Raw genomic sequence first — 25,380 nt, 5'->3', positions numbered from 1 at the left:
CAGCACGCCCTGTTATCAGTATGGGACAAAAACCCATTCTCTCTCGATCGCCGGTTGCCCATGCAAGTCACACAGGCACTCGAGTGATGGACAACCAGTGCCTCACTTCCCCAGGGCAAGCCCTTTCCTCCAGACCATTGGTTGGTGGTGACAACTGACTCCAGCCTCCTCGGCTGGGGAGCGGTTTTTCGTCACCACACGACTCAGGGACGGTGGTCGCCGCAGGAGGCACGCCTCCCAATCAACCTGTTGGAAATACGGGCAATCCGGCTAGCTCTGCGACAGTTTCATCCCCTTCTAGCAGGCCGGCCCGTTTGGATTCAGTCGGACAACGCCACGGCTGTGGCTTACATAAATCATCAGGGGGGCACCCGCAGCAGTGCAGCCATGCGCAAGGTAGGGCATGTGCTTCATTGGGCCGAGAGAAACCACTCGGCGATATCGGCAGTCCATATCCCGGGCGTAGAGAACTGGGCGGCAGACTTCCTCAGCCGGCAGGGTCTTGCATCCGGGGAATGGTCACTTCACCCCGAGATCTTTCAGCAGATTTGCCAACGATGGGGGATGCAGGATGTGGACCTAATGGCCTCCAGAGTGAACGCCAAGGTACCAGCGTTTGTCGCTCGATCCCAGGAACCGCAGGCAATTGCCATGGATGTGCTGGTTCTGCCATGAAACTAGTTTCGCCTCCCATACCTATTTCCTCTGTTGCCACTACTTCCAAGGGTCATCAAGAAGATCAAGGCGGAAGAGGTGCCAGTGTTTCTGCTGGCCTCAGATTGGCCTCGTCAGGCATGGTACGCAGACCTAGTACAGCTGCTCGCCGACGTTCCTTGGTGCCTGCCAGAGCGCCCAGACCTACTGTCCCAGGGCCCGATCTACCACCCGAACTCGGGGGCCCTGTGTTTGACGGCTTGGCCGCTGAATCCTGGATTCTAAACCAGGCTGGGTTCGGCCACAATGGTTAGCGCCCGGAAGCCGGCCTCAGCACGTATTTATCACCACACCTGGAAGGTTTTCTTCACATGGTGTTGGAACCATGGTTGTTCTCCACTGAGATTTTCTATTCCCAGTATCTTGGCTTTTCTCCAGTCTGGCTTAGACTCAGGCTTGGCCCCAAGTTCCCTCAGACAAATATCTGCCTTATCTGTTCTGTTCCAGCGCAGAATTGCTACCAATCTGCAGGTGAAGACCTTCATTCAGGGGGTCTCCCACTTGGTACCTCCTTATAGGGCGCCCCTGAACGCTTGGGACCTTAACCTTGTCCTACAGGAGGCTCCATTTGAACCGTTACAGGAGGTCTCTTTAGCCTACCTTTCTTGGAAGGTGCATTTCTTGTGGCAATAACGTCAGTCAGACGGGTCTCAGAACTGGCAGCTCTATCCTGCCGAGCTCTGTGTTTGGTCTTCCACAAAGATAAAGTGGTTCTCAGACCAGCCCCTCCTTTTCTGCTGAAGGTCGTTTCCTCGTTCCACATTGAGGATATTGTCCTGCCCTCTTTTTGTCCAGCACCGGTACACCGTGTGGAAGAGGCTCTTCATACGTTGGACCTTGTGAGAGCTCTCAGGAGGTACGGGTCACGGACGGCACCCTTTCGTCAGACAGACGCTGTTCGTGCTTCCTGAGGGACTCAGGAAGGGACTTGCTGCCTCAAAAGCGATCATAGCCAGGTGGATTCGTTTGACTATTCAGGAGTCTTACCGCATCAGAGGCACACCAGTTCCAGCAGGGATCAGAGCACACTCTACTTGGGCAGTGGGCGCCTCTTGGGCGCTTCGGCACCAGGCATCGGCGGAACAGGTTTGCAAGGCTGCAACCTGGTCCAGCTTGCACACATTCGCAAAGCACTACAATATCCATACTCGGGCTTCGTCAGAGGCGAGTCTCTGTAGAAGGATTCTCCAAGCAGCAGTGGCGCACCTTTAGACAGGAGGTGCATGAGCTTGGATCGGTCCCACCCAGGGACTGCTTTAGGACGTCCCACATTACCTGTGTCCCCCAATGAGGTGAAGGAGAAACATGGATTTTTGTGACAAACTTACCGTAAAATCCTTTTCTCCGAGACGCTCATTGGGGGACACAGCACCTACCCTGTTAGCCAAGTTGGCTTCTGTTTTTGTTTAATATACTTTTTTATATATATTAGGGTGGTGTCTTTTCTAGACATGTTGTTACCTGCATTAAGGTTGATATTGTCTGATTTTTGTTTGATCTCCTACTGCTTTTCACCAAACTGATTCCGCCCGCGACCTGGGCGAGGGTGTATATGGCGGAGGAGCTAACCTTTTTTTTTCACTTAGTGTCAGCCTCCAGGCGGCAGAAGCATACACCCACAGTACCTGTGTCACCCAATGAGCGTCTCGGAGAAAAGGATTTTACGGTGAGTTTATCACAAAAATCCATGTTTTGCAGATTCTTGACTAAGGAATATTCGTATCTGGTGAAAAAAAAATTTAATTTGAGTTGGCAGGAAGTGGAAACTGCTTTGATTGGTGGTTTGAAGGAGAGATTAGAGTCCAGGGGTAGCCCTGAGGCAGCGAGCTTGTGGAACTGGAGTGACTGAGCAGCCATTGACTTTAGTAGTGATTGAGTGAGATAGGGGAAAGATGGTGAATTCTGTTTTGTCCATGTTAAGTTTTTGAAATTGAGCATAGAAGAATGAAAATCTTAGACAAACTTTGTGGGATTCTGGTTGGTGAGCATATGTCCTCAGCATAGAGATGATACTGAAAGCCGTGGGACCGCTCCTAAGGCGTAGATGGAGAAGAGCAGGAGTCCTAGAAATGAGTCTTGGGGACACCCGACAGGGCGAGATGAGAGGTGGTGATGTGTGAGTGGGAGACCTAATGTCCGGTCTGTTCCAAGATGGGGCCAGTTCTGTGATGTATATACACACTGCAGATAAATACTATCAATAGATTTATTACCTCTTTATCCTACCCTAGTGCATTAAAATTAGTGATAATGACACCTCCATTTCACTCCACCAGGGAAGTTTTAATAGGAAAATTGTTTTTCCTTATTTCTACTGTCGAAACCTGGGGTGCATCTTATGGTACTAATGCGTCTTAGGCTGTAGGCACACTGTGCATTTTTTTTGTGTTTTTGCGGCTGTTTTTTCACACAGAATTGGCCCAATAACGCTAGGGAAACCTTATGCCAGCAAAGTATGAGAATCCTGAAGTGCTGTGCACATGATTAGTATTTTCCTTTCAGGATTTGCTTTGCGTTTAAATCCACAGCATGTCAATTCTGCACGCATTTTTCGCCCATTGAATGCACAGGGGGAAAAAAATGCATGCAAAAAAAGCAGCGTATTTTCCACATCGTTATTGCTTATTAACACAGCTGACACCCGGCACTTTAACCCCCGGCACACTGTGATCAAACCTGATCACAGTGTTCCAGTGGCATAGGGAAGCATCGCGCAGGGAGGGGGCTTCCTGCGTGCTTCCCTGAGACCCTCAGAGCAACGCGATGTTATCGCGTTGTTCCAAGGGCCTCCTTCCTGCAGGACCCCGGATCCAAGATGTCCGCAGGGTCCTTCCGGATCCTGCAGGGAGGTGGCTTGTTAGTGCCTGCTGAGAGCAGGCAATCGGCAAACCTCCTTCACTGCCTGTCAGATCGCTGATCTGACACAGTGCTCTGCAAAGTGTCAGATCAGCGATCTGATATAATAGTGATGTCCCACCCTGGGATAATGTAAAAAAGTGTGAAAATATTTTTTTAAAAATTCTTAAAGAAGAAAAATTCTCCAATAAATGCATTTCTTTATGTAAAAAAACAATAGTACATATATTTAGTATCGACCGCCCTATAAAACCCCACTAAGTTAACCCCTTTAGTGAACCCCTTAAAGGCAAAAAAACAATGCTTTATCATCATACCACCTAAAAGAAGTGCAATAAAACACGGTCAAAAAGACATATAAATAATCATGGTACCGCTGAAAACCTCCATCTTGTCCTGCAAAAAACAAGCTGCCATACAGCGTCATCAGATAAAAAGTTATAGCTCGCAGTATAAAGCGATGCAAAAATAGTTTTTTCTTATAAAATAGTTTTTATTGTATAAAAGCACCAAAACATTAAAAAATTATATAAATGAGGTATCGCTGTAATCGTACTAACCTAAAGGGTAAAACCACTTTATCAGTTTTACCATACGTGGAACAGTATAATCGCCCCCCCAAAAGAAATTCATGAATGCTGATTTCTGTTCATTCTGCCTCCCAAAAATCGTAATAAAAAGCGATAAAATGTTACGTGCCCGAAAATGGTACTAATAAACGTCAACTCGTCCCGCAAAAAACAAGACCTCACATGACTCCGTGGGCCAAAATATGAAAAATTATAGCTCTCAAAATGTGGTGATACAAAAACTATTTCTCTATCGCTTCATTGGGGGGGACACAGAGACCATGGGTGTATGCTGCTGCCACTAGGAGGCTGACACTATGCACAAAAAGTTAGCTCCTCCGCAGTATACACCCCACCAACCGGCAGTAATTTCTTCAGTTTAGCTTAGTGTCAGTAGGAGGTGGACACGGGTCTTTCATTAGACCCCTATCTACCTCGATGTGCGTCGTTCCTTTTCAGGTTTCCGGAGGGATACAGTGTGAATGGTCACAACTGTACTCCCACAAAGAGACTGAGTACGGCGTGTACTGCCACCCCGTATCCTTATTGCTCTCCGTAGCAGGACCAGAGCTTAGCACGGGTGCGTGCCAGCGATCCAGAGGGTCCACACCCCCCGCCTTCCACCAACTCGCCTACCAGAGCCTGTCGGTCGGATGAGGCGCGGATACCACAAAAGACGCAGACAGCGTGGAATATATCAGGTACCTTTATTGCAAACGGATCACAGGGTGAGTATGCAGTCCAAGTCGCGGTCCCCCTGGCGGTTTCAGGATTCTTGGGAGCGGTCGCCGAGGGAGTGCTGTAGGGTCTCTGCGCCGCCCGCGCCTCCCGGCGGCCGCCGCATTCGCACAGGCCCCGGTTGTTGCGCGGGCCTTGTTCTACGCTTCCCCACCTCCTTCTTTCTTCGGCATTCGGCAGGGGTAGCACAGGAATCGAGCGGCAATAGGTAGGGAGTGGCTGCGGCGACGCTGCGAGACCTCCGCGCCGCCCCGCGCTGACAGGCGGCCGCCACCATTAATTTAGTCCCCGGCTTCATTTCGGGCCTTCTCTAACGTCGCGGCCACGCCCCCCGCTCTCTCATAGGCGGGCTTCTCTCCCGCCCTTTCTAGGACCACCCACCGCCTCTCAGAGCCTGCGGTGGGCAGCGGGCGGTACCTTCTTTGGCTCGGCGGCTAGCTCCGCCCATCTTGGTTTGAAGGCGCGCGTTTCTCCTTGTTCTCTCAGGCTGCCGCCATTTTCTCAGCCTGTCAGCTGGACACGGAGGGATTCCACGTTCTCTGCTGGGGCCCTGCATCTTCAGACGAGCCGTGTATCAGCACTTTTGGGGACACTGGAACGTGAGTAACTCTGCAACTGCAGACTAACACCCGCCTTCTGTCCCCCAACCTTCCAGCATTTCTTCATTATGTCTAATTCTAAGCCTGACCGTGCCCATCAGCCGGCTCCCGCTTGCACTTTAGTCAAGTTCTTTGCATGTTCCTCTTGCAATCGCAAACTTCCCTCAGGTCAGTCCACTAGTCCAGTAGACTGCAGCAATCCCATTCAGCACGATGCCGCACAGGAGCCATCTATTGTTCCACGTGAGAGTGAACCCCCCCCCCCCATCCCTGGCTGGGCTTCTTCTCTATCACAATCAGTGGCGGACCTAACCAGGGTGTCTCAGTCCCTAGTGGCCATTCTTGATAAGTTGCCCCTGGACACTTCTACAGGGCCCAGCAGGTCTCAAGAGGTCCCATCTGAGCCAGTCAGCAGGAGCCGCAAAAGACCCAGACAGGATCTCCATCCGGAATCCTCTCCTCGCCCCATCTCACCACACAGTCCTTCCCAGCAGTCGCCTTCCCGTGCCTCCTCACCCGAGTCAGGCGAAGTGTTCTCGGAGGCATCATCCGAAGAGATTTTAGAGCTGGATTCGGACCATGACGCGGACATGAAGGTTACGGTACAGAACCTCATTGCTGCGATTAACCACACCTTCGAAATCACAGACTCCCCTGCAAAATCCTCAGATCAGGAGGTTTCGTTCAGACGGGCAGAAACGCCTTCCAGGGTCTTCGCCTCCCCCTCTGAGTTTGGCAAGATCCTTACCAGGGAAAGAGAAAATCCGACCAGGCGCTTTCAAAGAGGGAAGCGCCTCGGCGTGCTATATCCATTTTCTCAGGAGCTCACCGACAACTGGTCGGCTTCCCCCTCTGTAGACGCTCCCGTGTCCAGACCATCTAACAACACGGTTCTCCCGATTTCAGGTGTGGCGTCTCTAAAGGATTCTAACTATAGAATCATAGAGTCCTTAGCAAAGTCAGCATTCGAAGCGGCTGTGACAGTGCTAAGCCCGGCTTTCGCTTCATCTTGGGTAGCAAAGGCCATAGCTACTTGGGCGGAGGATCTCCGCCAGGGCATCCTAGATAGAGCCCAACCAGAGCGATTGGCCGAACTGGCCAACCAGATTTCCTATGCAGGGGATTATCTGCTCTCTGCCTCCTTGGATGGTCGCGTCTTGCGCAGCTCAAGCGTCCAGCAAAGTGATTGCTATCCGGCGTACAGTTTGGCTCAAGGCTTGGCAGGCGGATTTGTCTTCAAAAAAGTCCTCACCAATCTACCTTTTCAGGGAGCACGTCTCTTTGGATCACAGCTAGACCAGATTATTAAGGACGCTACTGGAGGCACAAGCTCCCTTCTTCCTCAGTCCAAGCCTCGTAGACCTCTTCCAAGGCGTCAGTTTCGACCCTTTCGGTCTTTCCGCCGCTTCGCTACGGCAGAAACCTTTTCTAACCAACAGAGGCCGCAAGCACGCCAGGATAGGAAGAAAGTCTCCTTTTAGACCCACTCCCTCCTGGAGATCTCACTCCTCCCAGGGCTGATCCTCCAGGTCCAGAACTGGACGATCCACATCAGCATGACTATCATCAAAATCCCGAGCCGCCTTCCCAACTAGGCGGTCGACTCCTTTTCTTCAGAGACGTCTGGCTTGGGTCAGGGAAGTTGTATCCTCAGGATACATGATAGAGTTTTTCTCGTCCCCAGGTTTGTTTTTCGAGTCCCGACCTCCAAAAGATCCTGCCTTAGTTCCGGGTTTCTTTGCATCCATCGCCTCCCTCCTCAGTTCTGGGGTGATCGTGCCCGTTCCCGAGTCAGAACGCTTCACAGGGTTTTATTCAAACCTGTTTGTAGTACCGAAAAAAGGGGGCGCGATTTGGCCCATCCTGGACCTCAAGTTACTGAACAGGAGGGTCCGCCTGCGACATTTCAGGATGGAGTCTCTTCGTTCAGTAATCGCTTCCATGGAAGCGCAGGAATTCATGCGCTCAATAGACATTCAAGATGCCTATCTGCATGTTCCCATCTTTTCTGGACATCAGAAATTCCTGCGTTTCGCGATTCATCAGGACCACTACCAGTTTGTCACCCTGCCTTTCGGTCTCGCCACTGCACCCAGAGTTTTTACAAAGATCATGGCAGCGTTGATGGCATTGTTGTTGATCAGAGGTCTTGTCCTCTTTCCGTACCTCGACGACATTCTAATCAAAGCTTCGTCTTTTCACCAGACTCTCCAAAGTCTTACCATCGTTCTCGACACCCTGTCTAATTTCGGGTGGCTCGTCAACAGAAGTCCTGCCTTGTTCCGACACAAGGTCTAGTGTTTCTAGGCCTATTGTTCGACACCCGTTGTTCGAGGGTTTTTCTTCCACAGGAGAAGATGATCCCTCTGCGGCGAGATGTACTATCACTGCAGAGCACACGCCTTCCATCTCTACGGTCAGCCATGAAAGTCTTGGGAAAGATGGTGGCGACGGCCGAAGCGGTTCCCTTTGCCCAATTTCACTCAAGACCACTTCAACAGGCCATCCTGTCACGGTGGAACAGGTCTGTTCTTTCCCTGGATCGGCCGAATCTCCTTTCACCATGGGTCAAACAGTCCCTCAATTGGTGGCTGACGTCACCTCTCATCTTTCTGTGCTGGTCATTCCTTCCGATTCACTGGCAGATTGTGACAACGGATGCCAGTCTTCTCGACTGGGGTGCAGTGTTTCGCAATCACACTGTTCAGGGTCAGTGGTCGACTCAAGAAACAACTCTATCAACGTCCTCGAGATTCGGGCGATTTATCTGTCTCTCATTCACTGGGAAAGGCTTCTCAAGGGTCAGCCATTCCGAATTCAGATGGACAATGCCACAGCGGTGGCATACGTCAATCACCAAGGGGGAACATGGAGTCCCTCAGCACTAGCGGAAGTGTCCAGGATTCTTCACTGGGCAGAGGTATCAGTCCCAGCGATATCCACGGTGCACATTCCCGGCGTGGACAATTGGGCCGCCGATTTTCTCAGCCGCGAGGGTCTCGTGGCGGGAGAGTGGTCCTTACATCAAGACGTCTTTCATCAGCTTTGCCGCCGTTGGGGGACTCCGGACGTAGATCTACTGGTGTCTCGGCTGTAACAGGAAAGCCCCACAGTTCGTATCCAGGGCCCGAGATCCTCTCGCAGTGGGCGCTGATGCTCTGACCATTCCCTGGTCTCAGTTCAAGCTCCCCTACCTGTTTCCTCCCCTTCCTCTTCTTCCCAAGCTGTTGAAGAAAATCAAGGCGGAAGGGGTTCCAGTCATCCTCATCGCTCCGGATTGGCCCAAAAGATCTTGGTTTGCGGACATCGTCAACCTGCTCGAGGACGCCCCCTGGAAGCTTCCAGACAGGGCAGATCTGCTGTCTCGAGGTCCGATTTGCCACCTCAGTTTAACGGCGTGGCTATTGAAACCGAAGTTCTGAAACGATCAGGTTTTTCGGATCGAGTTATTCATACTATGATCCGGGCTAGAAAGCCATCGTCTTCCAAGATTTATTATCGTAGATGGAAGGCCTATTTCACTTGGTGCGAGGCCAATGACATTCCTCCCATGTCCTTTTCACTCCCTTCTGTCTTGGCATTTCTCCAGACAGGCCTTGATGCGGACCTTGCCCTCAGCTCTTTAAAGGGTTAAGTCTCTGCGCTTTCCATTCTGTTCCAGAAGACGTTGGCCTCCCGTCCGCAAGTCAAGACCTTTCTTCAGGGAGTGGCTCATGCGGCACCTCCGTACCGCGCGCCTGTGGATCTATGGGATCCTAATCTGGTTCCTGAGGTTCTGCAAGGTCCACCCTTCGAACCTCTCAGGGAAGTTTCCCTATCCCTTCTCTCCTGGAAAGTAGCCTTCTTGGTGGCCATCACCTCCATCCGGCGCCTGTCGGAATTGGCTGCCCTTTCTTGTCGCTCCCCTTTCTTGGTGCTCCACCAGGATTAGGTGGTCTTGCGGCCTCCGCCCTCTTTTCTTCCTAAGGTGGTGTCCACTTTTCACCTGAATGAGGATATTGTTCTCCCGTCTTTTTGTCCGGGTCCAACTCATCCCCTTGAGTGCTCCTTGAACAAGCTAGACCTGATCAGGGCGATGAAGGTCTACCTAGCTAGGATGTCTCCCTTGCGGAAGACACTCTCTTCGTCATTCCAGACGGTGCGCGGAAAGGTCGGCCGACCTCCAAGGCTACTATTGCTCGCTGGATCAGATCGGCAATTTTGGAAGCCTACCGGGTCAAGCATCGAGTGGCCCCTCCTGGAATTAGAGCTTACTCTACCCGGGCAGTGTGTGCCTCCTTGGCGGTGCACCACAGAGCTTCTGCTTTGCAAAGCTGCAACCTGGTCATCTGTTCACACGTTTGTGAAATTTTACAGGGTCCACACCTACCCTTTGGCAGATTCCAGCTTAGGAAGAAGGATCCTGCAGGCAGCGGTGGTGAGTCCGCTGGCCTGATGGAAGTTTGCTTTCCCTCCCCAGGGACTGCTTTGGGACGTCCCATGGTCTCTGTGTCCCCCAGTGAAGCGATAGAGAAAACAGGATTTTTGGGTTGCTTACCGTAAAATGTTTCTCGGAGCCTTCATTGGGGGACACAGCACCCTCCCATATTCTGCAACTCCTGTTCTTATGTTGTTTGTTAGTTACAGTTAAGTTGTCTGTTCTGTTTCAATCTATTTTGTTGCTTCTCCTACTGCTTTCTCACTAACTGAAGAAATTACTGCTGGTTGGTGGGGTGTATACTGCGGAGGAGGAGCTAACCTTTTTTTGTGCATAGTGTCAGCCTCCTAGTGGCAGCAGCATACACCCATGGTCTCTGTGTCCCCCAATGAAGGCTCCGAGAAACAGATTTTACAGTAAGCAACCCAAAATCCTGTTTTTTTTGGCAATAAAAAGCGTCTTTTAGCGTGCGACAGCTGCCAAACATGAAAACCCGCTATAGAAACCCACTATAAATAGTAAAACAAACACCTCCTTTATCACCCGCTTAGTTAGGGAAAAATAATAAAATTAACAAAAAGTATTTATTCATTTTCCCATTGGGGTTAGGGTTGGGATTAGGTTTAGGGGTGTTTTGGAGTTAGAATTGGGGGTTTCCACTGTTCAGGCAACATCAGGGGCTCTCCAAACACGACATGGCGTCTGATCTCAATTCCAGCCAGTTTTGCATTGGAAAAAGTCAAACAGCGCGCCTTCCCTTCAGTGCTCTGCCATGCGTCGAAACAGTGGTTCCCCCCTCACATATGGGGGTATCAGAGTACTCCGGACAAAATGCACAATAACATTTGAGGTCCAATTTCTCCTGTTACTCTTAGTAAAATAAAAAAAAAAAAAATTGGACCTGAAAATTTTTTTGTGGGGGGAAAAAAAGTTTAATGTCCATTTTGTTAAAGCATTCAAATAAGTCCTTCTGTGAATCTCTTACCAAATGGTATTTCTCTCCGGTAAGAGTAGCCCAAGAACTCCTCTTTCCAATGTTGGAGAAACTGTGGGCAGGACAGTGATAGTTTAAACATTTTCTGGAAATATCCCAAATTAAGAAAATTCTGGGAAGAAGTCTCCCTTTTCATCAATTATTAAATAAGGATTTGCCCATCGCCCCTCAAATGGCCCTTCTGTCATTCTGACCTTTTGCACAAACCAATTATAATACATCTATTTTTGTTGGTTAAGAACTCCATTGCATCTTATTGGAAGAAACCTGATCTCCCCAAAGTTTCAGCCGTTTTCCAGAAAATTACGCTTCAGATCTTATGAATATTCGCATTTCCTTGGCGATCACTATTGTAAAACTCCCCAAAAAAAGGGAATTTTTAGTGGTTTTCCATAATAAATATAGTGGCTAAGAACCGTACTCCATTTGATTTTGGGATACTGTTAATTACTTTAAAGGGAAGGTACCATCCCAAAAAAATTTTTTCAACAATTGAAAAAATGTAAAGAATTAATGTTTACATTTTCTTAAATATTATCATTTGTTTTTAATTTTGCAAAATATGAAAAATAATTTTAAAAAGTTTGGCATTTCCACTTGTTAACACTAGAGGGAGCAGCTACTGAAATCTGGCACAAAAACCTGACATCTAGGAACACAGTGAGCAGCCATTTCGATGGGGCCTGCAAAGTTACTGACTGTCTTTGCATGTAAAGTCTGGATCAGAACAGGTCATCAATCATCAGAAATGTTTCCTGGATTTCTGTGGAGCAGACAAGCAGACGGTCCATCCATGTGTATAAAACACAGCGCTCTATGTACAATCCCTGGCACCGAACAGGGCGCCCCCCCATAGACCAGCACACTGCTCTCCTGAAATACTCTGTGCTGCTGTCACCCTGCTCCTTCCACCATACATCAGGCCCCTGTCGCCTCACTTTCACACATCGCCAGGACAGGATCTGAGGAGAGGAATGGGGTCTTCGGTCACCGAGGATGGCAGGCAGCAAGGATTCTGGGAGCAGGGTGACAGCAGCACAGAGTATTTCAGGAGAGCAGTGTGCTGGTCTATGGGGGGCACAGAGGGAGATATATGGGGGAGGAGCAGGGTGACAGCAGCACAGAGTATTTCAGGAGAGCAGTGCGCTGGTCTATGGGGGTCACAGAGGGAGATATATGGGGGAGGAGCAGGGTGACAGCAGCACAGAAATCCAGGAAACATTTCTGCTGATTGATGGTCTGTTCTGAACCAGAGTTTGCAGGCAAAGACCCCATTCCCCTCCTCAGATCCTGTCCTGGCGATGTGTGAAAGCGAGGAGACAGGCGCAGTCCGGGGTGACGCTGGGAAGCAGGATGGGGGAAATGTAGCCATACAGTAACGATAAAAATGAGACCCCTCTCTTCAGCTGCCTCACCAGCCCTCCCCTGACTGCACCTATTACCCCTGACCCGTGTGCAGGTGCTCAGCCAAAACCACCCTAGAATGGGTCCCCTTTTAGCAGATAATACTGCCATAGTGTTCTCACATAATACCGCCATATACTTCACACATAATGCCGCCATATAGTTCATACCACCATGTAGATCACACATAAAACCAGCAGGGTGACAGCAGCACAGAGTATTTGAGGAGAGCAGTGTCACACGGGATAGGATTAGATACACGGCTCAGCAGGCAGCATCACACAGGAGAGGATTAGATACACGGCTCAGCAGGCAGCATCACACAGGAGAGGATTAGATACACGGCTCAGCAGTCAGCATCACAGGATAGGATTAGATGCACGGCTCAGCAAACAGTATCACACAGGAGAGGATTAGATACATGACTCAGCAGGCAGTATCACACAGGAGAGGATTAGATGCACGGCTCAGCAGTCAGTATCACACAGGAGAGGATTAGATACACGGCTCAGCAGTCAGTATCACAGGAGAGGATTAGATACACAGCTCAGCAGTCAGTATCACACAGGATAGGATTAGATACACAGCTCAGCAGTCAGTATCACACAGGAGAGGATTAGATGCATGAATCAGCAGTCAGTATCACACAGGAGAGGATTAGATACACTGCTCAGCAGTCAGCATCACACAGGATAGGATTAGATACACGGCTCAGCAGGCAGTATCACACAGGAGAGGATTAGATACACGGCTTAGCAGGCAGTATCACACAGGATAGGATTAGATACACAGCTCAGCAGTCAGTATCACACAGGATAGGATTAGATACACAGCTCAGCAGGCAGTATCACAGTAGACAGTATTACAGATATGCCCACACTGGTGAAACTTCCAGCCTCCCCCAATTATACACTAGACTATGGGCTGTATATGTCACTGTCCTCCTCAGACAGCCATAAAAGATCTCATAAAAAGGAAGGTGTCAGATAACCGGAGATCACTGGGGCTGTGAGTGAGGAGGCGGAGACAGAGCAGAAGAAGCCGGACAGAGGAGCATAGAGGAAAGTCACCCACACTCACCACTCTCCATCCTCCGGCTCCAGTGAGCGCTTCTCTCCTCTGCTGACCCCCTTCTCCATATCTTCAGCCTCTCCTCACAACACAGGACCCGTTATGCCACAAGTGGTCTTGTGATAGAGGGTAAGTGGAGCTCAGCAGACAGCACTGGGCTACACTAAAATGGCGCCCAGCCACACCTACAGCAGTGAATGGTGCAGCCCACAGGGGCGTGCCCAGTTCTCTGCTAATGAGGCTGCATGGTGGGGTCGGGAGCCGACCGCAGTCTCCTATGTCCAGGGACGGTCATATTTGCAGACTGTATGAGTCCTCCACAGATCTGCAAATCAAGATGGCAGCGCCCAGTGGCTACATTAAAACATTATTACAAACAAACCATAAATCCTGGTTAGTACAACATTTGCTGAAACAACATGTTTTGTTACTTACTATTTTTTTGCAAATTATATAAAATTGCGGCACCTTCCCTTTAAGAATGTTCTTGTGTTTCTTTTTGTTAGCTCATTGTAATTGTCCTGATCAGTTGATTTTTGGCCAATGTGATGTGCGCGTTTTGTCATGGCACCAATGTAAGAGCTACATTTGGAAGTTCAACGCTTTCCTCTCTTTCCCCCCTCCTCTCATACTTCATCCCTCGTTCCCTTCATTTAAAGAAAAACTTACCTCTTTTCCCTTCTCCCTTTCTTGTATTTACTTGTAAATGTAATAAGTATTGAAACACAAATACTGGTGTAAAATACTGAGCGTGTGCATGTGGCCTAAAGCTTGATTCCTCAGTGCTGGCATGTCAGATTATTACAGGTGTTTTCTATTGCTGCACTAGGGCATATAGTAATACTAGTTTCTGTAGTAAAATGGTCCTGATTTGGTTCCCTCTGTGACATTTTCACCAGTGGCTTGTGGGCTTGTGTGCCATAAATCCTCAGCCATGCTCTTTCCTGGGTAAATGCATGTGTGTGACTCTCCACCACTCATCTGTATGCCACCATGTTTCTGCATGTCTGTGTGTGCTCAGCAGCATAAATAACAATAGACCATGTTTTGTCCTCTTTAGGTGGGTGTGCAGAGATCTTAGTTACAGGCCTTGATATACAGTAATATCTAATCCCATCCCAGAGCTACTTGCACTTAATTTTTTTTTCATTGATTTTTGCTCTTACAAAAAAAAAAAAATTAAAAAATCTCGAGGACCAATTTGTCATTGTTTCATTTTGCAATCTTCCACTCTCACATAGAGAGAATATCATGTTTATCTATTAGGTCGTCAGTCTCCAGCCATGTAACATATATGTATACTGTATGAATAGCCAAGTGCCCAGAACATGGCATGATATTGATCCTCTGAAAATGTAGCCGTAAATATTAGGCAGCCGGTGGGATGAGATGAAGAATATTGGAGTCCTGTTTCATAGCTGTTGAAGGGACAACACCAACTCCTTTCTAAGAGGCCCTGAATTGATTAAGCAGGGGGGTGTTTAATCATACAAAACCCCTTTAACTGCAGACCCCTTTTTCTGCGCTGTTTATGAAGACGTTTTGATCACCTCGAGGAGACAAAACACGGTCGCATTGTGCGTGATGAAGTTATGTGTTTTCTATTCAAGGATTATCTCTCTGTTTTATATCTGTGTTCTCAGGCAGCCCATCAGGTTGGTGAGGATGAAATAAGTTTGTCTACACTGGGGCGTGTTTATACTATTGATTTTAATTCTATGCAGCAAATCAACGAGGATACCGGAACTGCACGCGCCATTCAGAGAAAACCTAACCCTTTAGCCAATGCTAACACTAGTAAGTATCCCATACCGTGGCTCACGGGAATGAGTTTGGGCTAATTGTTATGGAGTGGTGTGTGCTCTTTTCTCATTTTAGTTTCACACATGTTTTCATTATTTATATATTTGTATACTACGAATGTCAAGTGTTGAAATATTGTCTTTTTTTTTTTCTTTATTTTGTAGGTTTCAATAATTTTGATTTTGACTTTTTGCGTTTTCAAGAGGGTGACTTATGGTTTGTTCAGTCAGTATTCTGGCGTGAAAAGCTTTGAAATTCACATAATTTTGACTCCACTGGCGGCTGCACTAACATGCAGCGACTTTTGGCTATGGCCTCTTTCACACTTCAGTTTTTTACAATCAGTCACAATCCGCCAGGTTTTGAAAAAAAACGGATCCTCAATTTTTTTTTTGAGGATCCGTTTTTTTCCCCCATTGACTTGCATTAATGGCGGATTGCTGTCCGTTGCATCCGTTTTTTTTGAGGATCCGCCAAAAGTTGCTGTCCGTCACCATCCTCAAAGATTTCAAAACGGAGCTTGTAACGTTTTTTTCTCTGGCGGATCCTCCAGACACTCATTTAACCCGAAATTTATTCATTCTCTCCTTCTCTCCCTCTCTCCCTCTCCTTTTCCGGCCACCGGTTTCTTTAAATTTCCTCATTTTCAGGATCCGTCTAAAAACGGATCCTGTACCATCCGTTCACATCAGTTCACAACGGATCCGCTTGTCAGCCTTTTTGGCGGATTTGAACTGATGCAAAAAACTGAAGTCTGAAAGAGGCCTTAGTCACGCAATTATCATAACAAAGTGGGCGGAAAGAGGACATTAAAACTGGCACTTGTCAAATTTATGACTAGTGGTAGCGTTCCCTGTGCCGCAACTTTTACTCCAACGAGGACTGGAGTCAGTGTTGCCGAGAATCCAGAAATTACATGACTCTCTGTAGAAGTAGGGCACTTTTCATAAGTGCAGCTTCATATCAGAATAATGGGACTTATCATAATGATTTTATTGTGGTTTTCCAATGTGTCCATAAAAAAAGATTCTGTCCATGATTTTTTTCATAAGTTGTCCATAGAAAAATTAAAAAGTGAAGTTGGCAACCCTGACTGTAGTAGGATTTGTGTAGAGATGCACGCCACTCCAGCCCATCTCCTCAACACTCTTGATGTATCAGACCCATAGTGTGGGTTTTTCTTTTTTTTGCAACTATAAACCATCTATTTTTATGGAACAAAAATTGCAAACATTTTATTTAGCCCACAATGCATGCTTTTAAGGCTGCAATAAGACGTGTACCGTACATGAAACCCATATATATTCTGTCGGAGATTTTCCCGGATATTGCACATATTCATCCTAGTTTGACGCTACTCATATGTGTCTGAGTTTTATGTGGAATGTGTGTTCCCAGAAGAATCACAAGAACATTTCCACTTTTGATCAGACTGAGTGCAAAGCCACCAATGAAAGTCTATGAATGGACTCTGACCTCACACAAATGCCATCTGTAGTAAACCGGAAAACAATGTGCAATATACCAGAATAAACACCGATTGCAGAAACCGATACTCTGCTGAGAATGTAAACCAAAACACTGATGAAAAGCAGCCCTTTATATATTTTATTCTTATTTAGCCATGTGGGGGTTCTGAGGACAGTTTTACCTTTTATTGTGGGCCAGTTTCTGACTTTTTCCCCTTTTGTAATCCTAGGTGGTCATTCTGAGCTAAAAAGAGATGATGCCAGGGCGCAGTTGATGAAAGAGGACCCTGAGCTGGCGAAGTCTTTTATTAAGACCTTGTTTGGAGTGCTTTATGAAGTGTATAGCTCTTCGGCGGGACCCGCCGTCAGACACAAGTGCCTTAGAGCAATCCTTAGGATAATTTATTTTGCTGATGCGGAGCTCCTAAAAGATGTTTTAAAAAACCATGCTGTGTCCAGGTATGACTTTTATAATCTTTTTTAGCCTCTGAAAATGCTTTAAGTGTGAGTTCATATTGTTTCCGGATTTAGTTCGATAGCCAATGATTTCTGTCCTCCTGATTACCCTCTCCAAAGTTGTACTCCTGCAAAGCACTTGGGTGATGGATACCTAGGCACCCATCCAGTGGTTTTGTTTACTTGGAAGGACGTCAATCATGAATATGCCAGATTTCATGGTTGTTTACACTTCTCTTTATAGGGAATCTGTCACCAGGTTTTTTCTATCTAATCTGAGAGCAGCATAATGTAGAGACACACCCTAATTCCAGCAATGTGTTACTTACTTTGCAAATTGCTTTAATTTTTTATAAAATCTTAACCTGAGCCCTTTTGGCAGCTTTATGAGGGCACTGTGCATATGCAGAAAGCTGCCAATTAGTGGTGTGTGTGGGGCTGTTTAGTGAAGTGACACTTCGCTGTAATTGGAGTCTCTTCCCATACATCATGCGTGACGCAAATGGGTTCTCATCTGGTCAGATTCCCTTTTTAAGTGGGTGTTTTTTTTTTGGTTTTTTTTTTTTTTTTCTTTAAGTTTTTCAGAATGTAAACTTATTTCACTAGATATTTGAACATGTATTTCTTGCTTGGAAATGTGTCCATCGCTAAATTTTGTTTTTGCCTGCTCTTCTTCTTCCTCTCTAGTCACATTGCATCCATGTTGTCAAGTCAGGACCTCAAAATAGTGGTCGGAGCTCTTCAGATGGCTGAGATACTGATGCAAAAATTGCCAGATATATTCAGCGTGTACTTTAGGAGAGAAGGTAATTGGCTTCATTGGACTTTTTATGGTTTGATTGTGTAATTTTACATGTCGGCTTGATCAGACAACATGGAAACTTTGCTATATTAGCTCATGCTTCGGCTTGTCAGAGTTTTGTGTGTATATACTGTAGCTTTCTTCCCACCTTTTTGTATTTTCATATTTGTGTATTAAGCTTTCTTAACATTTACTCCAAGGCGTCATGCATCAAGTAAAGAACTTGGCCGAGTCAGAAACCCTTTTAACAAGTCTACCAAAGGTCTGCACCAATGGGTCTGGATCCCTTGCAAGTGCAGCAACCATCAACACTGGAACTGGCACTGCATCTGGAAATGCAGCAGCGGACCTCGGGTCTCCGAGCCTGCAGCACAGAGATGACTCCTTAGACCTTAGCCCACAAGGGTGAGAAAGTTAAGATGTAATGTGCAAAATGTCTGTACAAATGATTTATAGCATGTAGAGGCGCAGTCTTTTATTCCATTGCATGTATAGAAGTAAGATAACTGTGGCGTTCATTGTATGTCTAGCAATCTATCATTCTGTTTTGTGCTGTAGTCGTCTCAGTGATGTTTTGAAGAGGAAAAGGATGCCAAAACGTGGGCCAAGGAGGCCAAAATACTCTCCGCCAAGGGATGAAGACAAAGTTGACAATCAAGGTACTGCTTGTTTTGTATCTTTGTGAAAAATGCCAGTCTTGGTGCATTATATATATTTTTTTTTTAATTGGCGAAACTAAAAGTAAATGTGAAATTTTACCCTTTTAAAAAGTAATCAAAAATATCACAAAGTGCTTTGCAACTTGCCTCTTGTTAAAAATCCTCTCCATTCTCATGAATGGAAGGATTTTTATTTGTATTGTTTACTGCTTGTTGCCTGCCTCCTCTGCTGTCTTTTAGCTCTAACTGGCTTCCTAGGTCAGGAGCACCCGCTTGCAGGCCTTTTTCTAATAGATCTTTACAAGTGCTACTCTGAAGTTGGGCGGATCATTGGATTCCACCGCCCTCCCATACTGAATGCAAACTTAAGCGGCATGCTGCAGGCCTTGTACTGTCAATCTTCAGAAGCACACTGCCCCATTGGTAACCATGAAGCTGAAGATAGAAGAAAATAGCCCTGTAATAGGAAACTGCCTTGTCCCCAAATGCTATTGACCGGCAGATATAGAGCCAATCGGCAGGCTAATAGCATTGCAATGGTGTATGATCACCGGACTGAAAGTACAGATACTGAGGAGCAATGAATGTTATTCCTACCAGGAGCCGCCTGCTTTCAGTTATAGCCGTGCCAGAGCAGCTTCAGCCACGGTATAGTGATCAGCTCCTGTACGCATGCCCCGGCTCTTTTGACAACCCGCTTTACATCATATCTGTGCAGAATGAGCCGTCTATCAAAAGTGCTGGGGTGCGTTTACAGACGCTATTCACTGTGTACCCAGCGGTGACTATAGCCACTCCATTCATACATCTATGACTTCGAGCTTGCAGCCCCTGGGTGGAATAAAGCTTATTTTCACCCGGTAACTGCATTTTCACTGTGACGGCTGACAACATTGGAATGATATTAACCTTCAGAATAACCCTATGTCTGCAGGTTAATAGCTTTAGGGAACATAACAGGTTCTTTTTAAGCAGTTTACTAAAACTTATTGTTTAAATATTCGCTGAAGCTAACGTTTCATCGTGTCTTCTGATCATTTTAGCAAAAAGCCCAACGGCTACACAGTCCCCAAAATCCTCATTTCTGGCTAGCTTAAATCCAAAAACCTGGGGCAGATTGAGCACACAGTCAAATAGCAACAATATCGAGCCAGCGCGGACAGCGGGAGTTAGTGGCTTGGCGAGAACGGCTTCCAAGGATACCATCTCAAACAACAGGTATGGTAATCTTGCACAGTATTGTGATGCAAGGTGTCATCAGACTGGAAATTGGGCTTTGAGAAGTCGCAGCATCGCTGCACTAAAGTTATACAAGTTGATCTTTTCACACCACGCTCCCAATAAAGTGGGCGCAGCTGGGGCAGGATGGGGGGGCTCAGTGACTGCTGCTTATCAAATTCAGGACAAGGGGTGGCGTACGCTGCCCCACAAATCTCACTCCAACAGGGACTGGAGTAGAATTTGTGGTGAAGTGCACACATGGGTGCACTCCTTTGTTGCTTTTGATTCTAGCACATCTCGTCAACAACGATGGTATTGATGTATCAAGCCCAATGTGTTTTTAGGTGGAGAATTTCGTTTGATGGATTTGGGTATTTGATTTGCTTTTTTTCTCTCCCCCCCCCCCCCCCCCCCCCCAACTTTCTTTATAGAGAGCGAATTCGTGGATGGATCAAGGAGCAGGCGAACAAGTTTGTGGAACGATATTTCAGCTCCGAGAATATAGATGGCAGCAATCCTGCACTAAATGTACTTCAGAGACTCTGCAACGCTACAGAGCAGCTCAACCTTCAGGTGCCAAAACCAAACTCTTCAATAATTGAAACCTGACAGCTTTTTGTAAATTAATATGTAACTTGTCCTAAATCGCGATTGTTCTCCTGTGTGGGATGCTGTAGCCAGCCACATATTTTAAGCAAAAATATATTAGCGAAGACATGAAAGGACCCGGACAGTCGGGATTGGATCAGCAATTAGATGCTGGTTCAGCGTGTGAGCCTTCATCAAAAGCAGGGATCTGACACATGACTGTCGCAAAGGGGTTGATTTTCCACTTGGTCAAAATCGTGTACATACAGGTGCTATAACTTTGTGTTTTTACTACTTTAAATGGAAAGATTTCTTTTTTCTTCTTTTCTCAGGTGGATGGTGGCGTTGAATGCCTTGTAGAAATCCGGAGCATTGTCTCAGAGTCGGATGTTTCTTCCTTTGAAATCCAGCACAGTGGTTTTGTGAAACAACTACTTCTGTACTTGACTTCTAAAAGTGAAAAAGATGTTGTTAGCAGAGATATTCGACTAAAAAGATTCCTGCATGTCTTCTTTGGTTCCCCGGTATGTCACTAACATTTGGTTATTGCAGCCAATGAACGTGGTTGAGAGTGGTTGTTGGAGACTAACTGTAGGACAACCATATCTAGATTGCTGTAGTTGTCAGAAATACAGGATCACACATGTTAAGTTGTCTGGTCACACGATATTGATGACCTAAGCTTCAGTGGCCGGGTATAAACACATTGAGTTGAATTGCAATGTGCAGCTCCATTTATTGTGTAGCAGACACTGACGGACACTGCAGAACAGGTCCTAGAGGATAGGAGTTGATGAACAATACCCGGCAGCGGCTGATAGAAGCTATGCATTATAATGCTGTTCTAACTGCTGACATCTGCTGGCCGAAGCCTAGCACAATAAGTAGAGGTCATCATGACCGGACAAACTTTAAGCTGAACAGTAGACTGATGGCAGCAAAGGAGCAAAGCAATATTGCATGAATCAGGTAGTGCCATAAGAAATTGTATGAGAAGTCGAAATTTATAAGAAATACTTTTAAAGTGTTATTCCGACCCAGACACTAATCACTACATGCTCCAGTTGTTGTCTATAGAACTGCCTGAGATGTCCAAGTACAGTGCATTTCAGCCATGTTCTCTACATCAATGAGGGTCCCAGCTCTGACCCTCCGTAAACTGCATCCTGTGGGTAGCTCTTAGGCTATGTGCATACGTAGTTTTTTGGGTGTGCGGATTTTGGAGAGAAAACCGCAGGTAAATCCGCAGGACAAAAGTCCTGCGGTTTTACACCTCATAATAGATGAGGTGTAAAACTGCAGCGTTTCTGCACCAAACAATTGACATGCTGCGGATTGTAAACTGCAGCAAAACCACGCGGAAAAATCCGCAGCATGTGCACTGCGTTTTTTTTTTCCATTGAAAATAAAGGTACTGTACAACGCAGCAGAATCTGCTGCGTTTCTGCAGAGCTAAAACCACTGCGGAAACGCAGCAGATTTCACTACGTGTGCACATACCCTTAACATGCTGATAGGAATAACTCTTTAAGTCGAGAAACTGATTAGCGTTTGTGCAAACCCTTTATATTATGTATCTTTGCTCAGACAGTTTGAAACATGCATTGCAGAACTAATCTACCTTGTTCAGTCACTAATCCGTCCTATACCACTATTACTGTACACAGAATGGTTCTGGGTGTAGCAGAGAGAGGATTGATGTTTTTCGCTATACATTACAGCTTCCAGGAGAGGAGCCGCTCGGAAGGATAGAGATGACAGAAAATGGGCATTTGCTGGCTCTGGTACACAAAATGAATAACTGTCTCAGCCAGATGGAGCAGTTCCCAGTCAAAGTGCATGACTTTCCAAGCGGGAATGGTACAGGGAGCAGGTAGGTAGCAGTTTTTGTAACTGGTTGGCCGGACCTGAACATCACTTTCAATCTTGTTAAGTTATCTTGCTCTGCACCTTAACAATATAGCAATTAAGACCCTGAAATTTTATTTGACCAGGAGCGAGACCTAGTTATGTCGCTGGGACACATCCATGATTCCCATCGTGGTTTCTGTGCAGATATAAATCATAATGCCCAGTGTGAATAGTCTTAGACTTTATTCTGTCGCCTCATTGGGGGACACAGAACCATGGGTGTTATGCTGCTGTCCATTAGGACTAGGAAGCGACACTATGCATAATCTGAAAAAGATTAACTATGGCTCCTCCTCTGCAGTATACACCACTGGACGGTGTCAGCCTTTTCCAGTTTTTGCTTAGTGTCGCATAGGAGGCACACCTAAAGAATTTTTTTCTCTTTTCACTCTGGTTTTTTTTTTTACCGGATGACAGATGAAGAAAAGTGGGTCTCTTGTGAGACTCCCGGCATGGCTCCTTCCTTGGCCCCCTATTATGGGGTGCCCGGTTGAAGTTGAGATGGCTGTTCCCCATGTCGCTCCTTCCCCAGTCCTGCGGGTGCTGGTTCGAAGTCGAGACCCCCCTTCCCCAATTCCTTTTGGTCTTGGGTTGAGGTCGAGGCGAGGAAGAAGCCCCCTGATGGTGACAGCAGCACCCTCCCTAATCCCTCTCTGGGGGAATTGGGTTGAGACGCCTCAGGTAGGGTCTGTACCACGGCAATCTGCAGCTCACAGTATCTAGGGACCGCAGCCCAGCTGCGGGCTCCTGTCGGGGCCGGAGGGGACTGCGGGCAGGCATGGCACATACAGACACAGGGCTCCCTGTGCCCCTGTCTCTGCGGCAGCACCAGCTCCATAGCACCTCAGGGGGACCCATCACAGGGCCCCGCTTCCGATAGTGGCCCCACCACTATCCTGTCTTTCAATCCGAGGGGGGGGGGGGGGGGGGGGGGGGTCCGGTTCAGATCTTTCTGGGCATCGCTATCTAATTTAGGCCGCGGCTTCGGCCTAGCTGAGGTCGCCGCCTCCTCTCCACCCCCCCGGCCCGCCCCCCGGATGACAAATATGACGCTCTACAGTGTCATAGAAGGGGACAGAAAGGGCGCGTTTTTACACATCTCTGCGTGCTCTTTCTCAGCTCTCCGCCCCCTTCTTCTCCCTCCTTATCCTCTCGGCGGCCATTTCTGCTGCAAGCATCAGCAGCACCACGCCAGCCAGTCTCCGGGGGGCACAGGACTGTGGATCTTCGGCGCTGGACCTAGGGGCACGCTGGTGGGTTAAGATCACAGCTCGGGTTTTTTACTCGGCTGTGAATCCGGATTCCCTGTAAGGCTCTCCTATAGGTTTTTCCCTGCATAGCCACCCCTGTAGGCCCCTCTCATAGCCAGCCCTTCCGCACTCTGTGCACTATGCCGGGCTCAAGGTCCAAGAGAACCAGGCAGGACTGCTTTTATGCATTCTGCACAGCCTGCAAAACCACTCTCCCCAGTGGCAACATGTACCCACACTGTTGGGACTGTATCCAGAATACTGGGTCAGAACCCCAAGAGGCTCCTACCAATGCTTCAGCGGCTGCTACCATGCCGGAATGGGCTACCCAGATGTCGCAGTCTATGACGCAGTCCATAGATAACCTAACCTCCACATTGCTCCAGGCTCTGCAGGGTCATGCCTCGGCTAGGAGCATTACCCAGCAAAGGGAGAGCTCCACTCAGGGACAGGCCGTTTCTGGCTCTCCAAGACGTAAGCGCACGCGTCGCTTCCTCTGCGTCATCCCATAGCACACGGTCATCCCCCTCTAGGGAGAGACACCGTAGTTCCAGGTCACCTAGACCGTCCCCTACCAGAGACAGACAACGCAGATCTCCACAGCCATCTCCGACGACAGAAGGCCTTTGCCCCATCTCGCCCACCAGGGAACGCCTCAGCGATACGCAGGATTCGGAAGGCATCTGTGACAACGAAACGGAGCGGTCTCTGGTCCCTTGTCCCCCTAGCAATACAGCGCTAGTTGAGGACATAATCTCTTCTATCCATCGGGTGCTGGACATTTCCGATCCAACCCCGGAAGCCCCAGAACACAAGATTTGCTTTGAAGGTGTTCTGAAACCACCGAAGGTCTTCTCTAACCACCCGGAATTTCAGGCGATCCTTACTAAGCAGTTTTCGCAGCCTGAGAAGAAATTCACCAATTGCAAATATTTGGAGGCTAGGTACCCCTTCCCACAAAAGGACACCAAGGAGTGGACAGATCCGCCTGAAGTGGACCCCCCAGTCTCTAGGCTAGCGGCACATATCACTGCCAGATAGCTCAACCCTCAGGGACGCTGCAGACCGGCAGGTAGAACGCATGGCTTGTTCAGTTTTCAAAGCGGCAGGGGCCTCCCTGGCTCCCGCGTTCGCTTCAGTATGGACGTCCAAGGTCATTCTGGCTTGGGCCAAAAAATTGCAAACTGGCCTCCAAGCTTCAAACCCTGCACTGTCGGACCAAGCGGTTCAAATAGCAGTGGTAGCAGATTACATGCTTCATGCATCCCTGGATTCCGCAAGAGGTGTAGCGCGGATAGCATCAAACGCCATCACGATTAGGCGTATCCTCTGGCTGCGGGAATGTCAGGTGGATGCGGCCTCAAAAATGTCCCTCGCATCTCCCGTACCTCAGTGGACGGCTTTTCGGTGAAAAGTTGGACACACTGATATCCAATGCCACTGAGGGTAAGAGTACCTCTCTCCCTCAACTAAAACCTAAACGCACGTTCAAACGGCGTAACCAAACTCTTCCGATCCTTTCGGAATTCTTCGGGATGGTCCGCCTCGCGTCCAGCACAAAATCGTAACCGCTCTCCACGCAGGGACAACCCACGGGAGGCGCAGAGGCCAGACAGGAACTGGCAGTCGAAAATGGCCAGGCGAAGCCCAAAGGAGGAAAACCTCAGAATTTCTCCTCCTCATGACTCACGAACTCCGGAAGACACCCCACCCGTAGGCGGACGACTTCTACTGTTTTTAAGCAAGTCTGGCTGCCTATTACAGAAGACAGGTGGGTCAGGGAAATAGTGTCTTCCGGATACAAGATAGAGTTCACTTCCAGTCCACCGAACCGGTTCTTCCTCTCTGTTCCACCAAAA

General features: G+C 47.8%; 1 protein-coding gene across 1 annotated transcript in view; it reads left to right on the top strand.

Moving 5' to 3' along the window:
- TRIP12 (thyroid hormone receptor interactor 12) overlaps positions 1 to 25,380 on the top strand; it is a gene marked incomplete at its 5' end in the record, with an annotated part of 95,921 nt that overhangs the window by 23,080 nt on the left and 47,461 nt on the right. The window contains 9 exons of the mRNA XM_073565170.1: positions 15,006 to 15,159; positions 16,865 to 17,093; positions 17,778 to 17,896; positions 18,093 to 18,297; positions 18,451 to 18,551; positions 19,595 to 19,769; positions 20,204 to 20,345; positions 20,693 to 20,884; positions 22,082 to 22,233. Coding sequence (XP_073421271.1) covers positions 15,006 to 15,159; positions 16,865 to 17,093; positions 17,778 to 17,896; positions 18,093 to 18,297; positions 18,451 to 18,551; positions 19,595 to 19,769; positions 20,204 to 20,345; positions 20,693 to 20,884; positions 22,082 to 22,233 — 1,469 coding nt within the window. The remainder of the gene's footprint in view (positions 1 to 15,005; positions 15,160 to 16,864; positions 17,094 to 17,777; positions 17,897 to 18,092; positions 18,298 to 18,450; positions 18,552 to 19,594; positions 19,770 to 20,203; positions 20,346 to 20,692; positions 20,885 to 22,081; positions 22,234 to 25,380) is intronic.

The sequence above is a fragment of the Dendrobates tinctorius genome, unplaced genomic scaffold (assembly GCF_039654945.1).
Source record: "Dendrobates tinctorius isolate UK_male_01 unplaced genomic scaffold, ASM3965494v1 ptg000572l, whole genome shotgun sequence".
NCBI lineage: Eukaryota > Metazoa > Chordata > Amphibia > Anura > Dendrobatidae > Dendrobates > Dendrobates tinctorius.
This window is presented reverse-complemented; position numbering and strand designations above follow the sequence as displayed.